The sequence below is a fragment of the Ambystoma mexicanum genome, chromosome 6q, assembly GCF_040938575.1.
Source record: "Ambystoma mexicanum isolate Mex_15411 chromosome 6q, UKY_AmexF1_1, whole genome shotgun sequence".
NCBI classification, from domain to species: Eukaryota; Metazoa; Chordata; class Amphibia; order Caudata; family Ambystomatidae; genus Ambystoma; species Ambystoma mexicanum.
In genome coordinates, this window is record NC_090937.1 from 604,848,144 (window position 1) to 604,873,536 (window position 25,393).

Sequence of the window (25,393 nt, forward strand, 5' to 3'; positions counted from 1 at the left end):
ATTGGAAGTGCTTTTCATTGCCCTCCCTTCTAGGAATGATGTTATCCATGGGGTGGCTTGGTCAGAGAAATGTGCGTGGTGGGAAAGGTGTGACGTGAGGGTCTTATGGTCCACTAGGTCGAATGCCGCTGATAGGTCGAGGAGAAGTAGAAGGGCTGGTTTACCTGTGTCCAGTATCTTGGTTATTTGGTTTTTTAGGTCCAATAGGGCAGTCTCTGTTCCATGACCTTTGCGGAAGCCTGACTTTCGGGTGCCTAGAATGGAGTTTGTTTCCAGGAATAATTGGCTTTGGCTGTGTGCCACTTTATCTAGAATCTTAACGAGGAAAGGGACTGTCGTTATGGGTCTGTAGTTGTTGGGCATCGTAGGGTCAAGAGTGGGTTTTTTTTTTAGAAGTGGGCGCACCCATGCTTTGAGATTGTCTGGGACGGAGCAGATCATGAAGGAGGAATTAATGAATGCGGTAATGAGTGGGGCAAGTTGTTCAGCGCAGTCCTTGATTAATTTGGGGTGGCATATATCTCCTTTGCAGGTCGATGGTTTCAAGTGTTTCAGAATGTCCAGGACTTCTTGTTCCGAAACTTTGTTGAAGGCAAATTTAGTGATGTTAATGGTTTTACTAGAGGAGTGAGGCTGTGAGAGCTGACTCTGTTTCGGCAGGGTATTGTAATGGCTCAGGATTTTGTTTTGTAAGAGGTCTATTTTGTTAAGCATGGCGGCTTGGATACTGTTGCACCAGGCTTCGTCCTTAATGATCTTGTCATTGGAGGTGGGAGGCACTGTAAGCTCCTTGAAAATAGAGAAGAGTTCCCTTGAGTGGGACTTGGATTCAGCTATTCGGCGGTTGTATGACTCGGATTTGGCATTGAAGATGGCAGTTTTGTATTTTTTTGCGATGTCTTTGAATAGGTCTTTGGTAGTGTCGCATGGGTTGGTCTGCCAGCTTTTGAGCGCTTGCTTGGCGCTTGTTACGTAGAGCTAGGAGGACCCCAGTGAACCATGCATTGGAATGGAAGGACTTTTTTTGTTTCTTTTCCTCAAGGGGAGCAATGGAGTTTATAGCATTAGTGAGCGTTTTCTTGAGAATGTCTGCTAGAATCTTAGGATTTTAGGATCTTGTGAGAAAGGAGGTGCGAGACATGGGGTGTTGAGAAGGGGGTGTAAGTTGTCTGCAGTTAGTTTTTTTGAGCTTCTGGCTACGGTGGCAGGTTTATGTACCAGTGTTTTTTTAGTTGGAATCGTAGGGATAGAGAACTGTATGCAGCTATGGTCTGTCCAGGGGAGGAAAGTATTGGATGTGATAGAGGAGTTGTAGTTGTGATCGGCAATCCAATCTATAGTTCTGCCTTTGGTGTGGGTAGGAGACATAATTTTTTGTGTGAAATCTAGGTTAGACAGCTCTTTAGGAGGCTGCAGTTTTGTCCTTGGGATCGTAAAAGCCTAGATTGAGATCACCCAGTGGTGTTTTGGTGGATTTTTTTAAATTTTCGTTGAAAATGTGGGTGATTTGCCCTTCAAAGTCAGCTGGGAGTCCTGGGGGCCTGTAGATGACGTGGATGTTGATGGTGTTGTTGTGCGAGACAGTTTGGCAGAAAGTATGTCAGTGTTCCCTTCCCATGTGTGGGGAATGGGTCTGATGTGGTGGACGTCTTTATAGATTAGGGCGACTCCCCACTTACTTTAGTTGGTCTGTCTTGCCTAAGAATGGAGTAGCCTTCTGTGATGGCTAGAGTAATGGTGGGGCCTGAGGCTTCATGCAGCCAGGTCTCAGTGAGGTCTCAGCGATGGCTAGCAGGTGTAAGTCGAGGCTGGAGATAAGTTCATTGATTTCTAAGGCATGGGCAGTGAGCGAGCGAGTGCTAAGTAGTGCGCATTTGAGTATAGGCGCTGGCTGATTTGTGTTTGGACGCTGTTGATTAGTTAGCTCTGAAGCATTAGTTTTGCTGGCGCTATTGCTCTCATGTCTTGTCTCAGGAGGGTCATATCCACTTGCACTGCGTCGATCTTGTGTTCTAGCGACGTTTTTAAGCTTGCCATCGCTGCTTCCAGCTTAGTTTCCCAAGTGGCCTTCAGGTCTGCTATTGCCTTCAAGATCTGTTGTTCTCGCTGTTCAGTGGTGTCGATTCTGCTTGTGAGCAGCTCTTTGTTCTTGGCTGTGGCGGTGTTTTGGTGTATTCTTCTGTGGTAGGTTGTTTCCCTTTCTGTTTGTGTGCTTTGGCTGCCATCTTCACGTGACTCGGTATGCTGCCCGCTACCTCAGGGGTTCTGGCGTCTGTTTTGGGCTTGCAGCAATTCAGTGACTCTTGGATTTTGTCTGGAGCACTGGATTGCTTCACCGCGGGCTAGGGTGCCGCCCCAAGCGCCACCTGTATAGCGGAGTGTGTCAGCGCAGTGTACTCCAGTGTCTTAATCGCCTTTCCTCCCTCTCGTCCTTCAGTTATGGTCGTGGGATATGTGTCTCAGCTGTACCTGACATGGCCTTGTCATCTCCTCGGAGTGTGGCGTTTTGTCAGCTGCCTGTTTCATGCCCCTGGGCGTAAGACTCCACCAGTGCCCCTGCTCCCCACATATATGCACTGTAATCTGTATCTTGGGGGAACCTCGTACTGTGTGCCAACCTCTTCCTCCTTTCTTTAGGTGCCTGGTGAATCACTGTGCTCTGCCGTCTTCCGCTCTCCTTTCAGGCAACCCAATGTGGCGTACAGCAGGCTGCCTTATTTGCTGAATGAATGTTCCAGGGAGGGCTCTTATGTGAGCCGAGGCACTTCTTTGTAGTGTATGGACCCTGGTATTATTGCATGCGCCTCTGGTGTGAATATTCAGGGCGGATGCCTTCCCAGGCGGGTGCGCGTCCCAATGTCACACAGGTCCGGGTTTTCCACTGTTCCCAGTGCGGATCCTGCGTGCAATGTGCGTGTCTCCGTTTCTCTTTTCACTCCGCCCCACGGGCAGACATTCTGTGGAGGCATCGCTGTCCGCCAATATTTCAATACGCGTCTCGCTTCCCTGCCTCACTGTGATGCAGGCTTGCTTGTCCGGCAGGGCTCCGTTGTTAAATGTGTTTTAGGGGGCCTTATGGGTGTAGATTATTCAGCCCCACGTTACTTGCGATCTGTGGCACCCCCCCGTCCTGTAGGCACAGTGATCGCTGCGCTCCACAGCATAGTCCCATCCACAGCGGGGAGAGGGGATGTAGTTGCGGGTTCGCTCGCTCCTCTCCTCTTCAGTGATGCTGACTGCCAGTTCACAGGCATACGCGGCATGCCTTCTCCACGCACCCCAGCCACATCTGTGCACCTATTCATTCGATGTGAAAAGCCTGCTCGAGTTCCGTAACTTTTTTTCCCCCCATTTTGGGCTGGCAGCGCTGTTCTTTCAATCCATCATCTATGATGTAGCGTACTACACTGTACGGGCTACATTATATCTTGGTCCTTAGTTCTCATGAGCGGCCATTTTGATTCGAAAGCCGCAAGCATTTCAGCAATCTTACAATGCAATTATGTTGCTCCCAGGTGATCAGTTCAAAATCTGTCTCGGCGCGTAGTGTTCCCCACGATCTTATGCAGCTGCACCTTCTTTCTGGGGTTAATTCCATGCAATCTGCTGGCGGGCAGTCTCAGGATTCTATCGGATCTGCAGGAGCTCCAGGTCTTTCCAGCCTCCTACATGGCTCGTTGGCCACGCCCCCCATTTTGGTAGCGATGTTATCAACAAGCAGGGTGGCACCAAGTCCTCTCTCCTTGTGGATCTTGCCATGCAAATTTGGGACTATCCAGCGCAATGTTTGGCTCCAGGCTGTACACATCCCGAGTCACATCAATTTGGCCGCAGATTCGCTCAGTCGCCAATCAGCAGTAGTTACGAGTGGGAGATGAACAGCAATGTCCTTTCCAACATTTTCCATTAATGGGGCACTCCAGAGGTGGACCTCTTTGCAACTTCTTCAAACAAGAAACTGCCTCTTTGTGTCCAGGGACGGGCCCATGAGCGTTCTCCCTGGGTGACTACCTCGAAATCTCGTGGGACAGCATGAAAGCTTATGCTTTTCTTCATTGCCTCCGATCATGGGTCGCTCTGCAAGTTCAGGAGCACATCGAACTGCACTCTCCTGTTCAAGGGTTCCCCGGTGGCCAACAAGATTCTGGTTTTCGGAACTACAGCATATGTCGGAGCTTCCCCATGTCAGATTGCCACAGATTCCCAGCCTGCTTCACCAGAGCATTCACCAGATATGGCACCCCTCCCCTCCATTGTTCAGCTTGGTGGCCTGGTACCTGAGTGCAGATCGTTAACACAGTTCGATCTGTCCAAAAACAATGTGCGCATTATCCAAGCGGCCAAGAAGCCTGCTACGGAGGCCCAGTTAAGGAGCAAATGGCTCCGGTTTTTCCATTGGTGTTTAGCTAAACAGCTCGATTCCAGGCAAGCTTCAGTCGACACGGTTCGCTCTTCTGTGTCTGGTCTGGCCGTTTCTGGCATCCATGTTCATTTATGCAGAACTTACTAATCCAGTCATCAAAAGGCATTTTGCGGGTCTCTTCATCTCTTCCTGACCGGGGCGTTATGCCATAAGCCATTTGAACCCAAGGCCACTGTCGATCTTAAGTACCCTTCTTGGAAGATGTCCTTACTGATCGCAATAACATCGGCCAGGCAAGTAAGTGTGCTCCAAGCTCTTTCCGTGGAACATCCGTTCTTTACTTTCCACAGGGATAAGGTTGTGCTTCGCACTCGTCCTTCCTGTCTAATGTGGTTATCGATTTTAATTTGAACCATTCGGTCTCCTTACCCGTCTGCTTTTTTAACCCAGCATCTCATGCCAAGAGTTTTACACAACTTGAACGTCAGGCGAGCCCTAAAGTTTACCTCGCTAGAACGAGTGAGCACAAGCTCCTCAGAACTTCACATTTGGAGACCAGAAGGGGAAACCAGCTTCCGAAGCAACTATCCCTGCTGGATTGCCTCATGTTTTTCAGAAGCCTATAGCATTCAAAGCCTTCGACCACCGAAGAGCATCTGTAGCAAAGTGACTGCTGTTGCCTTCCAAAAGTATGTCCCTTGGGAGTCCATCATCAAAGCGCCTTTGTGGGCCTCCCCATCGGCTTTACCTGAGCTCCAGGGCTGATGCCCATTTTGGCCAGGCTGTTCTTCAGAACCTATTCCAGTAAAGTGGTTTTCCATCCACCCGTATTGCCTATGAGGGATGCTTGGCAATCTCCCGTAAGTATGGAGGAAAGGGGACGGGACGTAGTAGTATAACAGTTACTCACCGTAGTGACTACCTTACCCCTAGTCCATAGTCCTTTTCCCCCATACGCCCGCCTGCCGTCCCCTCCAATAAGTATGCTCTATTATTGCTTAAATGGTCGCAGACGTGGCGATAGAAAAGGACTGAAGGGCGATTCGCGGGGCGGAGCTCAGGAGGGCAGGATTGCGGCCACATGCAGTATCCTGCATACAAATAGGACAAACGTTTTAATTTTTTATGCTTTTTGACAAAAGTGCTGCGTTCTCGTCTCGAAGGATGGAACGTCCCATAAGTATGGAGGAAAGGAGACTATGGACTAGGAGTAAGGTAGTCACTACGGTGAGTGACTTTGTTAGAAATTAACCTGTGCAATTGAGCAATGATGCATGAAACCGCAGACCTTGTGCCACTGATGAGACCACGTCTATCAACCTTTCATGATAAATGCATAACACGCATGATTGAAAACATTGAATGTCTTTCAGTATCTTTCCCTGATCCTCGCTTTAAGGTGAAAGTGGCTGCCTTCTTGATGCATTTGCTTACAGAGCAGAGGGTTTGAAAAGTGTCAATAGCTTAACATTCCCAAGAGCCAGCCACTTTTATGGCATCTGATAGCCCCCTCTTACCAAGTGCAGGGTTCAAAATTGAGATTCGATGAGCAGGAGCTAAAACCAGCTCCTCTGTGTCTGGCACCACCCTATAGGCAGGAGCTACTGCAGAGGAACCAGGATCTACCAGAGATGCTTTTTTAACTTTTTGTCAATTTTGTACGAATCATCTTGTTTAAATGTAGATTAGATGTGTTCTAATTTGTCTTTATTAACATTCTCATATACCCACAGTTAAAGATTTGCATGTTTGGAAGGCACCAGTTGGCCCTAGGAAACAAACGTAGCTGCTGGTTTCAAGCTTACTAGGCTCTAATATGCTAGAAGCGGGAGCGAAATGGCTCTCAGTTCCCCTCAATTTCGAACCTCGAAGTGCAACTGCCAGGTACGGGGAAATGCACCTCACTGCCCTCATCCCCGCTCCTCCTACCCCCTGCACCCCTGTCTCTCCACCCATTGGGAACCCCTTCCAGACTATGCTTTCTTCTGGGCAAGTGTGCAGTACATCTAGTGGTAGCGGTCCTTCTGCTGCAGATGGTGGGTGCATACTTTAGCAACATTTGCCAACTCAGTAGGAACGATGATCCATAGCAGTATTGGTTCTCAAATCCGTCTTTGTATTCAGAGCAATATTTGAAGATCCTGATGCCTTTACAAGCACAGCAACTGTCTCCTTAGTCTGCAGCCACTCCTGTAACAGGTCAGCAAAGTGGTGGTGGAGGATACTATTGTCATGAAGCTCAGGGTCTGGCTATTAAATGACACTGGTGGTTATGATTGAAGGTGCCTGTTGTTTTGAGGAGGATACACGTTTTGTTGAGGCCCCAGAGTGACCGAACAAGCATGCCATGTTTTGTAGGCCTGCAATCGGATTGCAGCATAGCGGTATGCGAGATTCCCTATTTGGACATGCCACTGTACGGAGTGAACCGATGGTCCCTAGTGCACAATTTCTAAATCGCTCCCACAGAAATGGGGTGGACACCTTATTTTTGCCGCGCACATAAAATTTCTATGCGTTGTGAAACATGAGCTTGAATGCAGAGAGGCGTTTGATTAACCCACTCTTAATCTGAGCCAACTTCCTCCATATAGTGAGACTTTTTGCACAATATTACCAAATCTTAAGACTTATTGCACTGTTGCCTGCGGTTAGTCGCAAGCTCAACTACAGCCTTTGATCAACACTTCAACTGCTCGTTTCCCACTGTTGCTAGACACTGTTTCCTTTGACACTGATGCTGTAATCCATATCCCCAGGTTTGGAATGGGATGGAGGATGAGTGAATCTGCCCTGCAGTTAGCTCAGCTAGCAGTTCAGCTAAAACCTAGCTTATGATGGTGATGGTTGCCATGATCCTTCCAGGTCCCTGCAACATCGTCCTCATCCTCCTGGGGACTTGTGGTGGGCCGTAAAGGCCATGGCTTGGGGTAGAAATCTCTATGGTTCTGTGTTAGTGGACAGGCCTATGGCAGTGAATGGGTGGCAGATAGTGCACCTCTTCCTGGAATTCTGCAATTGTTGCATTCCACTCCCACACCAGGAATCGGATTTATTACTTATTTGTCTGTTGTTTTGGAATAACTGTCCTTGTTTATTGAGTCTCTCCCAAGACATGCACGTGGTGCACTGTCACCACAGGATGCAGCAAACCTAAGCCTCATTGACTCATTCATTCTAAACCAAAGGATTCATTCTAAACCAAAGGATTCCTAAAGTAGGACACCTGCTCTTCAAATTACTACCCTCGCATGAATCTGTTTCTTCCACACCCAAAATGTTCCACCAAACTACATTGAACACTGTTTAATATGTTTTTTCCATTTTGGTGGGCGAGTATTTTTTTATTGTTTTTATTTATTTGTTTGGCTGATATTTTTATAGAAAATACATACACATGATCATAAACCAATATAAACATTTGCATAAGTGTCAATGTAACATAATAAGTTAATTTGATGTCCTCAGTATTTCTCAAGATACTTTCTCAAAATTAATAATCCATAGAATTTCATTCTCATGCTAAAATAAAAAAAAGAAAACACATATTTTGCAGACATACATAAACTATAATATTTTTTTGCCCATGTGCTAATCCAATTGATCATCGACCATTAACAAAACAGAGTCTAAATATTGTACTATAGCAATCCTAATTGTCGTGTGTTGACTAGTAAAGATTGCAAACCAGATTTCGTCTTCAGACATTGGGGTGTACATGGATAACCGGTTATAGAAATTTAATTTTCCTTTTCGACGTCAAGGCTGGACAAACGACAATTAGGTGTTGCAGTGTCTCAACACATTCTTTATCTTGACAAAAGCGACAGTGACTCAACTCGTATGGAAGAATTCCCCTTCTTGCCAAGATTTCCGCAGTTGGTAATAGGCTGAGTCTGAATCGCATATACCGTTGCCTGATATATGGTGATGGGAACTTTAACAAGTAATCTGCCATTACCCTGAGTTTTTTTGACCCAAATAATCTGCTATCGAAGTCTTTATAGATGCAACATTTAGCTCTATTGCAGATCCAGTCATGTTGTAGTAATTTTAGTTTGGCTCGAGTTGGGTTCGTTAGTAAAAGTTCTATTGATATACATGCCTCTGGTAACACATCCAGTACATGATTTTTCCATGAGAGGAAACACCTGCTCAGAATTGACTAGATGGTGAGCAAGAGCACTTAGAATGTTTTTCGCAAGACCCAACAAGCATTTACGAAAGAGGTTACACATTTTCCATGAAAGTTGTGAGTGTAATGATATTGACCCCAGTTCAAAACGTATGATGGGTTAAGGGGTGCACAAGGGTAAGTGCAACACAGATTTCCAAAAACGACCCTCATATAGGTCCCAGATGTTAGATTTCAATGGTAGCTTAGTTTCTGCCCCATACAACAGAATCGGCACTACTTTAGCTTGATAAAACATCGTAGCGTGTTTGCATGAAAATTTGCCGTATTTGAATGACCGAATATTTGCTTGAGATTTTAAAGTTTGTAATTTCAAGTTCAATGATGAAACTTATGGGACGTTAGACAAGACAAGGAGTTACACACCATTGACCCTAAGTATTTATATTCGCTGACACTAGACAACACCACATTCTGCAAGTGCCAGTTATAACTTTTTTGCAATACATATTTCGTTCGATGGCATGTGACAATTTGTGTCTTTTCCAGATTGATAACAAGATTGTTTTCTATTGAATATGTAGATAAAATGTTTAATAGATTCTGCAGGCCACTTGGTGTTTGAGATGACAAAATGAGGTCATCTGCATATAACATCCAGGCGATCTGTTGAGCACCCAATTTTGGCGCATCACTGATGTTTAAGAATGGTTCACCTAAATCAAGGATAAACAGATTGAACAAAAAGGACGCCAGGATGTAAGCTTGCTTAAGCCCTCGCTCAGTTGAGATGTATGCAGATAACAATCCTTCTAATGTAAGCCTAATTTGAAGTGTTGCGTTGGTGTGTAATTGTCTGACGATAGACACTAAGGAAAGCGGACAACCGTATTGAGTCATTCTTTTATACAACAGCTCAGGATCAACGGAGTCGAAAGCCACCCGGAAATCAACGAATGCATGATACAATGGCTGATTCCGGGTGGCAAATTGTGATTTTAACATGTTAAGTGTCATTATATTTGGGGCTGGTCCCAATCCCGAGACAAAGCCTGTTTGGAATGGGTCTTGTTTCCCTTGATAATTTGCCCACTTATTTAGGTCCCTAAGAACAATTCGATTGAACATTTTTCCAGGGGCATCCAAAAGGGCAATAGGCCTATAATTAGCCGGGTTGTATCTATCACCCTTTTTATGTATTGGGAGAATAATTGAGTGTTTTCATGATGTTGGAATTCTCTGTTAGGATAATGTTAGAAAACGTGTTGTACAATATTTCTGAACACAATTTAGGTTGTTTTAGAGTATAATTAGATAAGCCATCTGGCCCAGGGGCTCGCGATTGGCTTGCTCTTTGAATGAAATAATCGATGTCGTCCCTATCAAAACATAGGGAGAATTTAGCAGTGGTATGTGCAAAATTAACCTGGTAATTGCGTGTTGGACATATGTAAAGATCAGTGAAGTGTTTGATCCAGACTTGTTCAGAGACATCGTTAGATTGATGTCTTATTTGATGACAGACTGTGGATCGATTAATAGCCCAGATCTGGGCTGTGTTTTTACCTGCCAAAGTACTTAACATGGTAGCCCCATCGTGCTGGTACAAGGAGGCTCTATGATATCGCAGCCAGTTCTTATACCTCGTTTTGATGTTGATCAATGTTCTTCTGATACTAAGTGGAAGTTGCATCGCTTGTCGTTTATTAATTCGAAAGTTGGTTTTCGCTAGTCGGACATTCATATTAAATGCATGTAAGGTTTGGACCTTGTTAGGTCTACAGTTGGTCATATTTGGTTGGAATAATTGCATAAGGTCATGATAAACAATTTCCCCCTATTGTTCATCTTTTATTTTTGTTAGTTCTGTGGCATAGAAACGGTTAAATCTTTTCAGAGATGATTCACTCCACTGTAGCCTAGTCCCTCTATTAGTCACAGTGACTAAATTGGCACAACATCTGTCTCTCAATTTAGTTAAGGGATCATTTACCTGCCAGTTCATAATTAGACAATTACGATCACTTAAAGTTGTGGTGAGAATGCAAAATTTAGTGACGTCAGCTATCATCTCCAGATTAACATAGATATAATCGATGATTGCTGTCGTTACGCCTCTATGCCATGTAGGTTGGGGGGGAATATCATCTGGAAAAGTTCCATTTAACATCTGCAGACTACGCAAGCTAACAAATTTGTTCCAGGCTTTAAGTCTATTGGTATTATCAGACTTGCACAAGCAATGCAAATTTAAGTCTTACGCTAGAATAAAAGAGGAGACGGTGCTGTCAAGGCATACCAAATCAAATAAATGTGCCACATCTCTCAGAAAATTATCATCTGGAATACCAAAAGGATTCCAATATGTGTTTATGAGAGCATATGTTGTGATACCTACTTTTAACTTTATTTGTAAAAATGGTTTGGGAGAGATCCAGTGCTGTGATGTGTATGCAGGACTTTGCCTAACACCAATTAAAAGCCCAGATGTGGGCCTACCATGATTATTTTTCTCGGCCGGATTTAGATACACATCATAGTTGTCCCAGGTTGGAGCTGTGGTGAGCAATGTCTCCTGAAACATAAGAATGTCAAAATTTTCCAGATTTGGGTTCTGACCATTCACCAGATGACTGAATACTCTTGTATTCCAACTGATGAGTGTGGCTCGATTCACAGATTGGCCTAGCTAATTCATACCTTGACAATTAAAGACTTTTTCCTCATCAATTTCCTGTGTGGAAGAATTACCATTTTCTGGACAATTTTCTGTAACCTGGACATACACAATTGTGGGCGGGTATAGTTTTCTTTTTAAATATTTTTTTTTAATTACTTTTTTTCATTTAAGGAAGTGAATGAGAAAACTAAAACCTAACCGGTCCCCTCACCAACCAAATTAAATATATTGGTTAATCCCTTTAATGCCAGTGCCACCACCACAAGAACAGTCAAACATTTCAAGTGTGATTGGGGTAGTGCTTCGAAAATTGCTGACGCCAACTCTCCAATCTTGACTCCTTCAACCATTCTCCCTAGCTAACCATCCACCCACTTATTACTAACCTGTCCCAGCTGCCGAGCAAAGTTTTCCATGCCCCCGCTGCCTGGAACTGGGCATGTGGGAACCACCACTATAGGATTCTTCCTTGTAGTGGGTCTTTGCTTTGTGTATTTGGTTATTGTACCATCTGTGCAGGGATGCGTTGAGGGTGGACAGTGTCTTACACTTCCCTGTGCCAGTGCCTCAGGTGCTTGAGGAAGGTCTGGTTAGCCAGTGAAAGACAACACCTACTTCTCCCTGTGGGACAGCCTATGTTGGTAAAGCCCCCTCAAGCACTTGAGTAAGCCTCGGCCCTAGAGGAGTATGGCAAATGGGCAGAGTATTTTTCCTGCTGCCAGTTTTACTTCCAAAGAGACTCCTTGGCCTGCTTTGCACTGTTTTTGGGCTTGGAGCCTGCTCTTACTTTTCCTTACTGCCTGCACTACTGGCTGTACCATCAGTTCAGCACCACCCTCTTACCTGCATGCTTCATCCTCCTTTTCCTGCTCCACCACTACTCCTATATACTCCTCACGCTCTTCATTCCCCCCCCGCCCCCAATCTCTAGTCCCAGCCCAACACTGGTGCCACCAGCAGTCGCATTATCAAGCCCAGTAGCAGAATCGTCTGTTGGAGAGGGTAGATTGACAGTTTCTCACACCCCACCACACATACTATGGAACAGGGGTCTGCAACCTTTGGCTCAACAGATGTTTTGGACTACGACTCCCATCAGCCACATCCATCATGACCAATGGTAAGGGGATCATGGTAGTCCTAGTCCAAAACATCTGAAGAGCTACAGGTTACAGATCCCTTCTATAGAACTAGGACTCTCCTTTGGATTTGTGGTAAGACAAATGTTTCAGAGCCACCTGCGTCCCTGCATCTAGATTGCTGAACTCTGCTGTACAGTGCAACATCCTCTGTATCCTATCCTCGAGCTTTTTCCGAAATAAAAAAAACACAGCAAAGGTTTACCCTAACACAATATTGAGCATGTAGGACTCCCCACCGGATTTTGTATTTACTTCTGCATTCAGTTCGCCATACATCCACTTGTCACTTTTACCTACTCATGCTTCTACCTCTCACTTCTCCTAGCCTTCACTTTGATGCAGAATAAGTAAAAGCAGGGATAAGTGAATGTAGAAGACGTTTTATGGGTGAAGTAAAGGGTGGGTTCCCTCGCCACTGTTTTGGAATTCGTCCTCTGATGAAATGTTCACTTTTTGCATGTGAAGTGTTTACTTAACGCCTTGTCGGTGGATTTTTACCTTGGTAATCTGGGCTTCAGTTATTGGCTACTGCTGTGCAGTTTTCTTTTATGTTCCTTAATATTCGCTGCTCTCCCCCTTTCCCCGAGGTCGTCTTTTAGACATATTGGAGCAAACGCCGCTTTTGTATCTCTACGGGCGAAGTCTGACCTTTGAGGTATTATGAAATGCAGATGCAGAGGCTTAACCAGATTTTGTTGTCCTTTATAGTGGATGCAAGCTTTAGTGTGGATTTTGCCTCCCATCTAATGTGTTCTGCTGTTAAATCTTATTTTGATTCACTGTTTCCATTAAACACCCTACACCTACCAGCCAATTCTGCCCTCTTGCTTGGTGGTATAGGATTGGGTTTGGGAACCAATGGGTGCGTAACATGACAGGGCCTGTGCAGCACTGCATAATATTACACCAAACAAATATTTCGATAAACCATTGATCAATGTAAAATATTTGTCACATGGAGAGAAAGCATAGACTCATTGAAGAAGTGGTCGGAACCATTTTTACGATGGATAAAGTGGCTTTTGCCGCTAAGATTCCCTTCAACTGGCAATTAAAGCACTTTTGGTTAAAAAGCGGCATTGACCAATATGACCAACCTCAATTTTCTAACAAAGCAGTGTCCAAACCTGAAAGGATTCGCAGCAGTGGCCAAGTAGGGAGATTGCTTTAATCTACTGGCAGGGGATTGGGGATATTGATTGTATGCGCTAATATGAAATAAAGACCAGCACGCTTGATTAACCGTATACCCTGGTCATCCAGGATTAACAATTTAAAAATAAGACATTTGATTTATTGTATTGCTTGTGTATCTAACTGATTCCTAACACGGTCCCCCTCCCCCCAAAGATATAGCAGCACCCATTCCTACAGCACCTAGTGCTATCCACTGATGCACCTCCACTGACACATTCCAATACTCGGTGCAATCTATAACCTGAGACCCAGATCCATACTCCATCCCCTATCCTCTGACACATCCCCATTTTCTATCAACAGCCCCACATGCCCCCCACAGCTGTCTGTCCAATAATTCCTGCAGTCACATTCACTCGCTCCCGCAGCTTCCACTCTGCATGCAACAAATTATAAGAGTCAATGCCACAGTCTAGCCACAGCACAGTCTCCCTCTCCCCTCTTCTCCTGCCCCAGACACAAAAATGCATGCATTTCTCTTTCAGGCAGCTCACCACCTTCCATCAGCCCAATACACATACACTGCACCACCTTACATCCATACTCCTAAGGAAGCACGTAAGGGGTTAAGTGCCCAATCTTCAGCAACCACTGGTACAGACTGGAAAGAGGAGTCGTCTGGGTCGAAGTTAGGATGAGGGATGGGAGAAGAGAACAAAAAGGTCTAGATGAGAAGTTGCTTACTTTGGAACCAGAAGATCAGAGTTTGTCCCAGATTCCTCATTTTACTAAACTTGTGTGTGTCTGATTTGGGGTGGGAGGAGAATCCCCTGAACCAGTCCCCTGGTTAAAACACCTGACTGGGGTGAACACTAATAGGATGCTTTAACTGGCCTTCAAGACCTTTTCCGTAGGGAGGATTTGAATATTGGGAGCTGGCCATAAACACGCACCCAGGCATGCAAATTATGACCCAACCATGGTTCCAGTTTGATGGAAAATTGCACACACTGGAAAAATTTGATCTCCTAATTATTTTACAACTAGCTGGGGTACCCAGCGTTGCCAGTGTCCTGATAGTGTTGTCTCTTGTGCCCTGGAGGATGTTGCTCTTGTCCTTTGGTTGGCAAGTCGTGCTGCTGTTTGGTGTGTTTCAAAAGCTCTTGATATTGATATTCGCTTTGCATCAGATGGAGCTTTTCCAAGTGATATATATATTTCTGATGTTTGTTAATCTGCTTAGAATCACATGCTGTGCATAGGTCCGACATCCAGTGGTCACTGTGGAGTATTGCATTTTGTTTTTCGTAGTCGAAAAGGGGACGTCGACAAGGCGTGTCTGTAACACTATCCCTATAGTGACGTGCGCTGTACCCACAATCCCTCACGCGTCGAGGTCCCTCAGATTGTTTTTTTTCCGCCCAGCTACTGGTCGCCTTTATGCAGAGCTCCTCGAGAGACATTGCCAAATAGTTTCTTTGACCTTTGGTCGTTTGTTATTAATATCAATAACGTGGATCCCTCCCTCGACGCAGAGCTATTTCTCCGCCGAGCAAGATCATCGACGGAAGGACGAGCGGAGGGGATCCTTCGGCGCTGCCGAACACGTGGCCTGGCCTCGCCGGCCATACACAGTAGGGAGAGTGGGATTGTGTGGTCTTTCTTTCTCTTTAAGAATGCCTTTCTCTTTCCTCTCCCTCTCTTTCGAGGTCGTAGTCACACTTCTTGCCCTCAGCTATGGAGAGGACGCCATTAGGTTTTGCCCGCTTTGCAAGGGTAAATATACCTGGAAGGATAAACGCAAACGGTGCAACGGTTGCTTACCCCTCGATCACCAGGAGGACTGCTGTACGGCCTGCAAATTACTAAAGCCCAAAACGCTAAAAGACCGCAGGGTCAAAAGGTGGGCGGCCTACGCCATGTCTAGGCCTGACTCCTCGCCCGCTGCCGCCGAATGTGACGAGGACAGTGACTACACGGCCCCCGTAACAGAGGTTGTAGACCTCTCAAAGGAGCGTTCCCGCTCCTCGTCGTCCGTCCCCGGCCCCGACAAGCCCGGCTCATGCCCAGTTTATGGGGATGAACACCCCGGCGACAAGGACGCACACGGAAAAACACCAAAGCACATACCCCCCGGCATGCATTCGTCGAAGACGAAGGCAGCCATAGCGCCAACGGGGACGCCGGGCCCACCGGCGTCTTCCGCCGACCGTAAGGGTCGTCAGCCCTCCCTGCCACCGCCTCCGCGACAGGCGGAGTCCTACCTCTTTGGGAAAGCAGTTGATGCCGCGCTGGAGAACGCGAAGAAAGAATTTGACACAATAAAGACCTTAGACCAAATTTCAAAACCCCCTAACAGGCGGGGATTTGGTAATAAGCGCTTTTTTCATGGCCAACGCCAGCAACAAAACCAACAGTATTCTGCCAGCAACTACCAAGGAAATAGCGGCCAGTACAATCAGAGAGGTCAACGCCGTGGCTCCACCCCCAGAGGCCACCAACACCAAGTGACGCGAAGATTCGCGTCCCCTCCCATGCACCGCCGGTCGGGGGCCGGTTAACATCCTTTCTTCCAGCATGGGAGGGAATAACATCAGACCGCTGGGTGCTTTCCACCGTAGCCCGCGGCTACTGTATAGAGTTCAACAGTTCCCCAACATACGGACCCCCGAGGGGACGCGGCATGACTCCAGAACACCTCGCCATCCTTCTCCAAGAAGTGGACCAACTGTTGGAAAAAGGAGCCATAGAGGTTGTGCCTCTATCTCGGGTAACGGAAGGTATTTATTCAGTGTACTTCCTTGTACCCAAAAAGGATCTAACCATGCGCCCTGTATTAGATCTGCGCCCAGCGAACAAGTTTGTCAAACCCCAAAAGTTTTGTATGGTGACCTTACAGGAGGTGATCCCACTGCTATCAAAGGGAGATTACATGGCGACACTGGACATGAAAGATGCATGCTTACATATTTTAATGTTGCCAGCGCACAGAAAATACCTCAGGTTCATGATAGAGGGCAAACACTACCAGTTCAGAGTGCTACCCTTCGGCATAGCATCTGCTCCAAGAGTATTCACGAAGGTACTGGCAGTGGCAGCGGCCCACCTGCGCAGGTTATCCATCCCAGTATATCCTTACCTCGACGACTGGCTCATAACAGGGGACTCTTACGAGACATGCTTCTCAAACACCCAAAAGACTGTAGACCTTTTGTTCCAGCTGGGCTTCTCCATCAACGAGAAGAAGTCCAGCTTAGACCCCAGCCAGACCAAGCAATTCCTAGGGGCTCTAATTCGAACAAAGGAAGGCCTCGTCTTCCCCTCCAACGAGAGGGTTCAAAACATGCTGTTTCAGATCCCCCAATATGTGGCAGGTCGAGAGGTGACGGTGCGCAAAGCGATGCGCTTGCTAGGAATGGTGGCGTCGTGTATTTATTTGGTACCTCGCGCGCCTGCGCCCAATGCAAGAGTGGCGTAACAGCCAGTGGTGTCAGGCCAGCGGACAATGGGACGATCTAGTGGTGGTCTCGCAGGCCTTGGTTCTCTCGCTACGGTGGTGGACAAAGGAAAACCTGATAATAGGGAAACCTTTTGCCACACCCGCGGTGGAGGCCACCCTAACCACGGACGCATCCCCCACAGGATGGGGGGGGCTCACCTATCCTATCAGACTGCTCACGGAGTGTGGACTCCGAGCGTAGCATCCAAGCACATAAACCTACTGGAGCTACTGGCGGTGTTCAAAGCACTAAAAGCCTTCCAAGAACACCTACAAGGGAAGACAGTGATGGTCCTTACAGACAGCACCACAGCCATGTACGACATCAACAAGCAGGGGGGCACCCACTCTCCAGGACTGTCCAAGCTGTCCCAGAATTTATGGAAGTGGGCTCTCAGACACATGTTCCTACTGTCACAACACGTACCAGGGGAACTCAATCTGCTAGCAGACGAACTCAGCAGAGACTTCCCCCCTGCCCGAAGAGTACGAATGGCGATTGCACAGAGACATCGTCTTAGACGTCTTCAAGCAATGGGGATTCCCCGAAATAGACCTGTTCGCAACTCTGGAGAACTCACAATGCCAAAGTTACGCGTCTAGGTACCCCCAGAACCAGTCCTAGGGGAACGGTCTGTCGATTCAATGGTCAGGGAAATTTGTTTACGCTTTTCCCCCCCGACTCCCCTTCTCAACAAAGTTGTGCACAAGATGCACCAGGAACAAGTTACCATGATACCAGTGGCCCCGATGTGGGCCCGGCAGCCATGATTCGCTCACTTGATGGAGATGTCTCGATCTCCCCCAGTGAAACTTCCCTGCCCACACAACATGCTGTCACAAGACAAGGGCAGGACACTGCATCCATGCCCTCAGAACATGAATTTAGCAGCCTGGCTCCTGAGATCATAGAATTTGGACATCTACAACTCCCGCAGACATCCTCAGGGAAGCCAGAAAACCTAATACTAGCCACTGCTAGTCTAGCAAGTGGAGAAGATTTGTCATCTGGTGTAGAGGAAAGAGCATCAACCCGGTTGACTGCTCTCCCACACATATTGTTCTGTACCTGACTCATTTATTGGATCCAGGTCTAGTGTTCAATTCCATTAAAGTCCACCTGGCCACTTTCTGCATACACCACTTCCCAACTTAAAGTGTCGTGGTGGAAGATCCCTGTTATCAAGGCTTTCATGCAGGGGGTAAAGAGAATACACCCTCCGATGGCTAACCCAGCTCCCATATGGGACTTAAATGTGGTACTTACCAGACTCATGGGCTCGCCATTTGAACCCATGAACAAGGCAACTCTTAAGGACCTCACTCTTAAGACTGCTTTCCTAATAGCTATCACCTCCATTAGGAGAGTAAGTGAACTACAGGCTCTTTCTGTTCTAGACCCCTTCGTAACAGTTCACAAAGATAAGGTGGTTCTATGCACACACCCAAGGTTTGCACCGAAATTCATCCCGAAGTTCCATGTAAACCAGTCTATAGAACTACCAACGTTCTTTCAAAACCCTTCCAACTTGGGAGAAAAAAGTCTGCATACACTGGATGTACGCAGAGTTGTCATGTTCTACATGGAAAGAACCAGGCCACTGAGAAAGACTAATCAGTCCTTTGTCTCGGTGGCAGCAGGAAGATGAGATGCAGTCTCAAAGTCCACTATATCTAGATGGATTGTTCAATGCATCACTCTGTTACACTCTTGCTAAGAGAGAACTACCCTTCAAGCCAAGAGCACATTCTACTCGAGGCACTGGGCCATCCATAGCATTCATTGCAAATGTTCCCCTTGAGTCCATCTGCAAGGCGGCAACCTGGAGTTCTGTGCACACCTTTACAAAACACTACTGTCTAGATGCACACTCTAGATCTGACTCCCAGGTGGGACAGGCAGTATTAAGACATATTTTCTCCACTGTTCCTTCTCATAACCCACCGCCAACTCCGGGTACTGCTTGCTAGTCTATGCACAGCATGTGATTCTAAGCAGATTAACAAACATCAGAAGACAATGCATTACTTACCGTAAAAGCATTTCTGATGGTTGTATCTGCTTAGATTCACATGTGCCCACCCTTCCTCCCCGCTCGGATGGAAGGAACATAGACATCCTTTTATATCTCTTTTCTGTACTCGCTCCCGTCTAGAAGGGTCCCTCAGGGCAGAAAAAATACAAACGGAGGGACCTCGACGCGTGAGGGATTGTGAGTACAACGCACGTCACTATAGGGATAGTGTTAGACACGCCTTGTCGACGTCCCCTTTTCGACTACGAAAAACAAAATGCAATACTCCACAGTGACCACTGGATGTCGGACCTATGCACAGCATGTGAATCTAAGCAGATACAACCATCAGAAATGCTTTTACGGTAAGTAATGCATTGTCATATTTTTTTTTTTTTTTGTGTGGCATGTTTCAGTCACTCAATGGCTTCAGCACATTTCAGAAAATGTCCAAGAAAGATTGATTGTGCTCTATTTTCGTGAATGAACTTAAACTGTAACCTTGCCATTTCCCATAGTTGGAGTATGTTTTTTTTTATTTACCTTTAAAAATGCTTAAACGCTTTCGAACTGTATACAGTAGTAATACATTTCAAAGGAATATCCAACACATTGAACGTTGAGCTTCAGCCACTTTTCAAAATGCTCACCTTGATTCACGACAGTTGGTACTAGGAGGCAACATCAGTAAATTAGGGTGTCTACCAAGTGAATTTTTTGCATCCAAACATAGACTACAATCTTGCCCCAGACAAATGAGGAATCCATGCACAATTTGGTAGCAGTGGGTTCAACGGTGTGGATTTGTATAGCTGGACAAATATACCTACATTCCGCTTTATATATAAAGATGGCTATTCCTTGGATAACCATATATACCAATAATTGGACTGGGTACGGTAATGTGACATGAGTTTAATCCAATAGCAGACTTATCTACCATCTTTAAAAACGGGTCTTGTTGTGACTGTGTCAACCCGTGCTTTTACACAAGCGAGAGATAAGGGCAGGCAATTGCCCAGCTAACCAGTCTAAACCCTGCAGATCATAGTTTTAGACAAGTAGCAATATAAAAATGACAAGTTTTAATTTTTCGCTATGATCAAAAGGGTCCTGGGAAGGTTGGGCAGCCCCCCCCCCCACCGACCACCAAAAAAAGCAATAATAGATGGTTATTTAAATGGTGCTCAACCTCCATGAATGGTCAGTGTTATGCTCTTTATATCATGATTACTAGACAAAAGCATGTTGATCAACAGTTACTGAAAACCGCTACCTGCACCCAGCTATTAAAACTACCAAAAGATCAGGGCAAACTGACTTGGCTTGTCTACAATGATCGCAAGCAGCAACATAAGACTTTACCAATTGTAAAATCAAAGTTAAGTACACGAAGTACAAAGTCTATGAATTGGTCACCAGACTATACATCTAACAACCAGTCTTTTCAAAGTAATATGGTCTTTTGCTGGTATTCAGTAATTTGCCCATGCTTGAAAAGTTTTGCTGAAATAGGTACACAGCATTTGCCTCTATTCTCTCTACTCTAAAATTTTGAAATTGATGTTTCACATTATATTGGTATTTAGTATAAATCTCTAAGCGCTCCCACAGTAGCAGATAAAAAAAAACTGGTGTGCAAGAACCTAAATTGTCATGCCTCTAATCCCACAATTGTTTTAAAGTCTGGACATGAGGTAATCTAGTCTGTCTTCTGTAGTTTAGTCCCTAGTCTTTTTGATTTCTTAAACCACGATGAATAAACAGACCGACCTCGGTCCCCACCGAACAGCTGAACTCGATCAGAATGCAACCCACGACATACCTTAAGACATCTTGAGAGATATCCACAAGGGGACACTACAGACCGAACACATAGTCAAAGACGAAATCACTTAGACGAATCATCCACAGCATCACGGCCCGTACCACACGGAAAGTTCAAGCAGACATATTCACTTAGATGGTAGGTTAAGAGGAGACCTCTACTCCTGCTCCGACACCCAAGGGGGAGAATAGACATTCCAGCCACACTATACATAGTTCTTTAAAATACAACAGTAGACATAGTTCATTAGAATACAACAGGGAATGCGTCACGCCAAAACCGAAATTTCTGTCGGGTGTGGGCGCCTCTCTCCCCTTGTGGGACACTAGATTCAAGCTGTGTTTTAGGACTGTACTGAATTATTCAGTTGTTTCTCAAATCCAGCAAAGTCGGGTACTATGCTCAGGTGGGTATGGGCCTCTCCCCCATTATGCGGGACTCTCAAGATTAGCCATTTTCGTACCAGGCAGGATCCCCGAAACCCAGGCATTTAGCCATACTGTGATTAGCTGCAAAACACATCAGCCACTAACCAAAAAAAAGCTAAAAACTTTCTACATAGTTATCTCGCTCAAAACTAAAACAACCACTCTCACACCGGCAAGCCGCATGCACTTCACCACATCGCTATAACACATAAACCGCACCAACAGCACACGAGCACTGACATCGCCCCGATACTCGCAAGACTGTTATGAACTCTCCCAATAGCGATATTTCTTCAATCTCTGGGTCCTGCATGAACTCCAGTCAAAGAACGACGCACTCCTTTTGTTCATGACGTGCATTAAAAGTCGAGGAACCCTGAATGGATAGAGAATCCTACGCAGAGACGAGCCTCTGATGAGAAGACGTCCTGGAGGGGCAGAGCGGCACTAGATTGCGGAGACAGAAGTAACGTGGAGAACAAACGAAACACTAGCAGGATGCTGGTGTCCTGACTGGCGAAGAGGCCTGGGTAAAGAAGGGGCGATAAAGCAACCTCCTCATCTGTTGTGGTGGGCCTGCATCCTGTTAACTGATGCCAAGACCAGACTGCAGCGGAGAGACCAGATACCCGAGCTCTACGCGAGAAGTGAAGTAGCCGCAGAGCCACTGAAGGAAAGTGAACGCTCCAAGGGATGTAATTCTGTAGAGGGGAGAACAGTGATAGGTGAGGCTGAGAAGGCCACAAGGGTTACGGGTGCCAGATCAACCCGAGTAGAGACAAAGCAATAATATCCGAGGAGCCCTCGGAAACAAAGACATTTACTATCAAGGGTGGAGAAGGCCTTAAAGATTGTGTGAGCCTGGAAAAACCAAACGAGACAATTCTGTACTGAGGCCATGCTAAAGCAAGCCTGACGGAGGGCCAGAGGACTTTACTGAGTCCTGGAAACAAGAAACCTGGCAAACAGAACTGGGGGCGGTAGAGAACCTATTCAAGTGTTTGAAAACAAGGCAAGGATGCAGTCAAGCACCAAGCAGGAAATTATGGAGTTAAGAAAATCTTGTATTTCCTAAGAAAAAGGAAACCGCTTGAAGTGTATGTAAAGACTTAAAACCTGACCTACAGAACCAGCAGAGGCTGATAACTACTAGAAGAAATTCATGAACTAACCAGAAACGCAACAGTAGAGCCACGGAAGACGGCTGACCAATTAATTAATTACCTCACCCCAGAATAGCAAGAACAGTCAGGGCTTGCAAGTCGGCCTATAGACCAAGGATTTCTTGCCTATGGAGTTGCAAGCTGCACGCATCTACCTCAACCACCAAAGCATAGTTGGTGCTATATGACCAATAGAGGCGTCCCCTGGCTACCAAGGAATAATCACCTACAAACAAGCACCAGTCGCACAAAAGCAACTAAGCTTGGCTACAACGCTCTGGAAAATCATACAATAACCCAAGAGGCACCCAGTAACCCAGCTTAATATCCTTATAGGGACCCGGAAAATGGGGCCTACCAAGTCTGACTACAAATAGTCTGGTAATGCGCTCTATCATGGCACCTCACAACAGAACCTCAATAAATTGCAAGTTATGCAAAACAACGCCATTAGAGCAGCCTTGAACATCCCAAGGAAACAACACATCTCTGAAACCAGACACACAAAATAAAATGGCTTAACATTAAGCAAAGAATTGCACTCAAAACATTGTCCCTCACCCATAAGTGCTTATCTAACCAGGCTCCCATTTACTTGTCCAACACTATCTCCCATCTCACCCACAACACGACCCACCAGAACAGCCCAGACGCACTGTGTCAACAGCAACAACAAGCAGGCTGGGTTAGCTTCCATGTCCTCGCTGCTAAGAAATGAAATGCCCTCCCTCTATGTCTAAGAGAGAAACCCTCTTACCTCCAAATTCTGGAAAAAGGTTAAAGCATGGCTCCATGAGCAAGATGTCAATTTGGTCGTATAACCACGACCAGGCATGTACATATGTATGTAAATTCTTGTCTGATGTACATATATGTAACTCTTAACTATCATACTGCTGTATTCCATGTTTTGTATCTTTTGTAACCTGCAAGCATAGCGCCCATATGCCTATGGACTTGGTGCCTTTCTACAAATAAACTGTACTAAACTAAAGGATAGTTGGACCAAGATAACACAACATAACCCACGGTCATTTTACCTCGCACGGAAATCTACTACCACAAACCACCAGTGCAGACACAGACAGCTCACTGAGCTCTGAAAACATCGCAAGCAAGGGGGCCACTCACTTATGACCGCAAACGCACATTCCTACCAATATGCTCACTCTCCACTTTACATCAACAAACGGTAGAACAGCTGTACTCCTCGATCAATTCAGCCCAGCTGCACATAAAGCTACCTTACTAACCAACTCACTTCACATACGTCCTCAAGACCACTTAGAGTGGCTCAAGCACACACAATGACAATACTGAGATTCAAACTCCATAACTCAGGAGGTGCTAGCTTCCCTGTACTGGCATCAAAGCTGTGGAACACACTCCCTGCTTCCCTCAGATCAGAACCCTCCTTTCACTTATTCAAGCGCAACACTAAGCGCTGGCTTCAGGATTTGGATACAATGACAGTTCAAATTTCTTCATCTTAGGCTTGTCTTCTGCCCTACTGTATTTATTGTAAATACTTTACTGTATTATTTAACTGTATCTTCCTTATCTACTGTATGTAACTGTAACATTCTGCAACCTGTATGTAAAATGATGAGCCCGGATGCCCATGGGCCTGGCTGCGCTTTATAAATAAAATAAATACCAATACATCGCTCATAGAACACCTCAACAGCCTGGTAAAATGCTGCTATAGCCCACGAAAAAATCGTCCTAGCAGCACACATCTATTACACATGTCCCAAGGCAGCCAGAATGCAGACTCAGAAACCACCCTCCTTGCTGCACACACTACACTGATCCCTGACATCCACCGCGCAATACTTACCATTATATTGCAGCCCACCCGTGCAAACCACTCTGGCTGCTCAAATACCAAGTGCACCCAAGTACTATTTACTACACCAATCTCTCAACTGATATGGACCACGGTCCCTGGGGGCTTTCAACCCACATGGCTTTGAGATCATACCAATGGCACATACGGCACTATACAAATGCACTACAACATAACTTAACATAATGTAACTTGGGCCAACTTTTAAAATCTTCCTTTTTAAAAAAAAAAGACTCCAAGTGTTGGGCCAGGCAGAAGCCAAAGACAAAAGGCTAAGTGTTAAGTGGTTGGGCTGGTTAGCTTAATTGGCTTAGCACTACATACCGTTTCTCTTGGGACATTTGATGAGCACCTTTTCGTTTGTAGGTAGGGAAATTCCCTCATATGGGTAGGGCTAGAATTGTGTTTTCATTTTAAATAAACACCCTGCAACATGTCAATTCTTAGTCCGACTCCTTATTCTAATTCTCCACACTCTGGGGAGAAAGGACGAATAGTCTATATTCGTCACATGGTATAAATGTTTTGTCATTTTTATGTTCAGTGTTTGGTTGTCAGATGAGTGCTTTGCTATCCATGGTTAAGTTATTGATTATGTTTCTATTATTTACAGAGATGTTATGAACACAAACAGTATAGAAATGGGCTGAAGTTCTGTAAACAAATCCTTTCCAACCCAAAGTTCGCCGAACATGGAGGTGAGTAGCAATGTGCATGTTAGGCTTGTGTTGAATGTTAATAGAATATTAAAGCTGTTGATAGAATTGAGTGATTAGCCATTTAGTGTTTTTTCTTTGGAATCAGAATGCCTGCTTTACTCGAGGTGCTGGTAGAAGCAGCTTGGCTGTTCGTTACCTTCTTTTAATTCTAAGTGTTTTGGGGGTGTTTGCAGACCTCAGTTTCTGCGTAAGCATTAATAACCATTCAGAAATGTCACTTGCTTGTGATTGTCAAGAGACATCCCTCCCCCCCTTGATTAACAAGAGAATGAGCAGGGGAGGGAGGTGGTGGTTAAGGAGACGGGGAGGGGGGGGGTTTTCAATGCAATAATACTTTAGAAACAGACTAAGACAATAAAGGGCGAATCTTGGAGCAATGGAAGCGACCACTACGGGCAGAGTTAATGTGAGAAAAGGAGAGGGGGAATCAAACGT

The 25,393-nt window shown here is 45.7% G+C and overlaps 1 protein-coding gene across 1 annotated transcript in view; it reads left to right on the forward strand.

Moving 5' to 3' along the window:
* The window catches only part of NAA15 (N-alpha-acetyltransferase 15, NatA auxiliary subunit), a 1,171,626-nt gene that overhangs the window by 104,741 nt on the left and 1,041,492 nt on the right, over window positions 1-25,393 (forward strand). Inside the window, exon 2 of the mRNA XM_069631086.1 lies at window positions 24,853-24,937. Within this exon, the coding sequence (XP_069487187.1) occupies window positions 24,853-24,937 (85 nt within the window). The remainder of the gene's footprint in view (window positions 1-24,852; window positions 24,938-25,393) is intronic.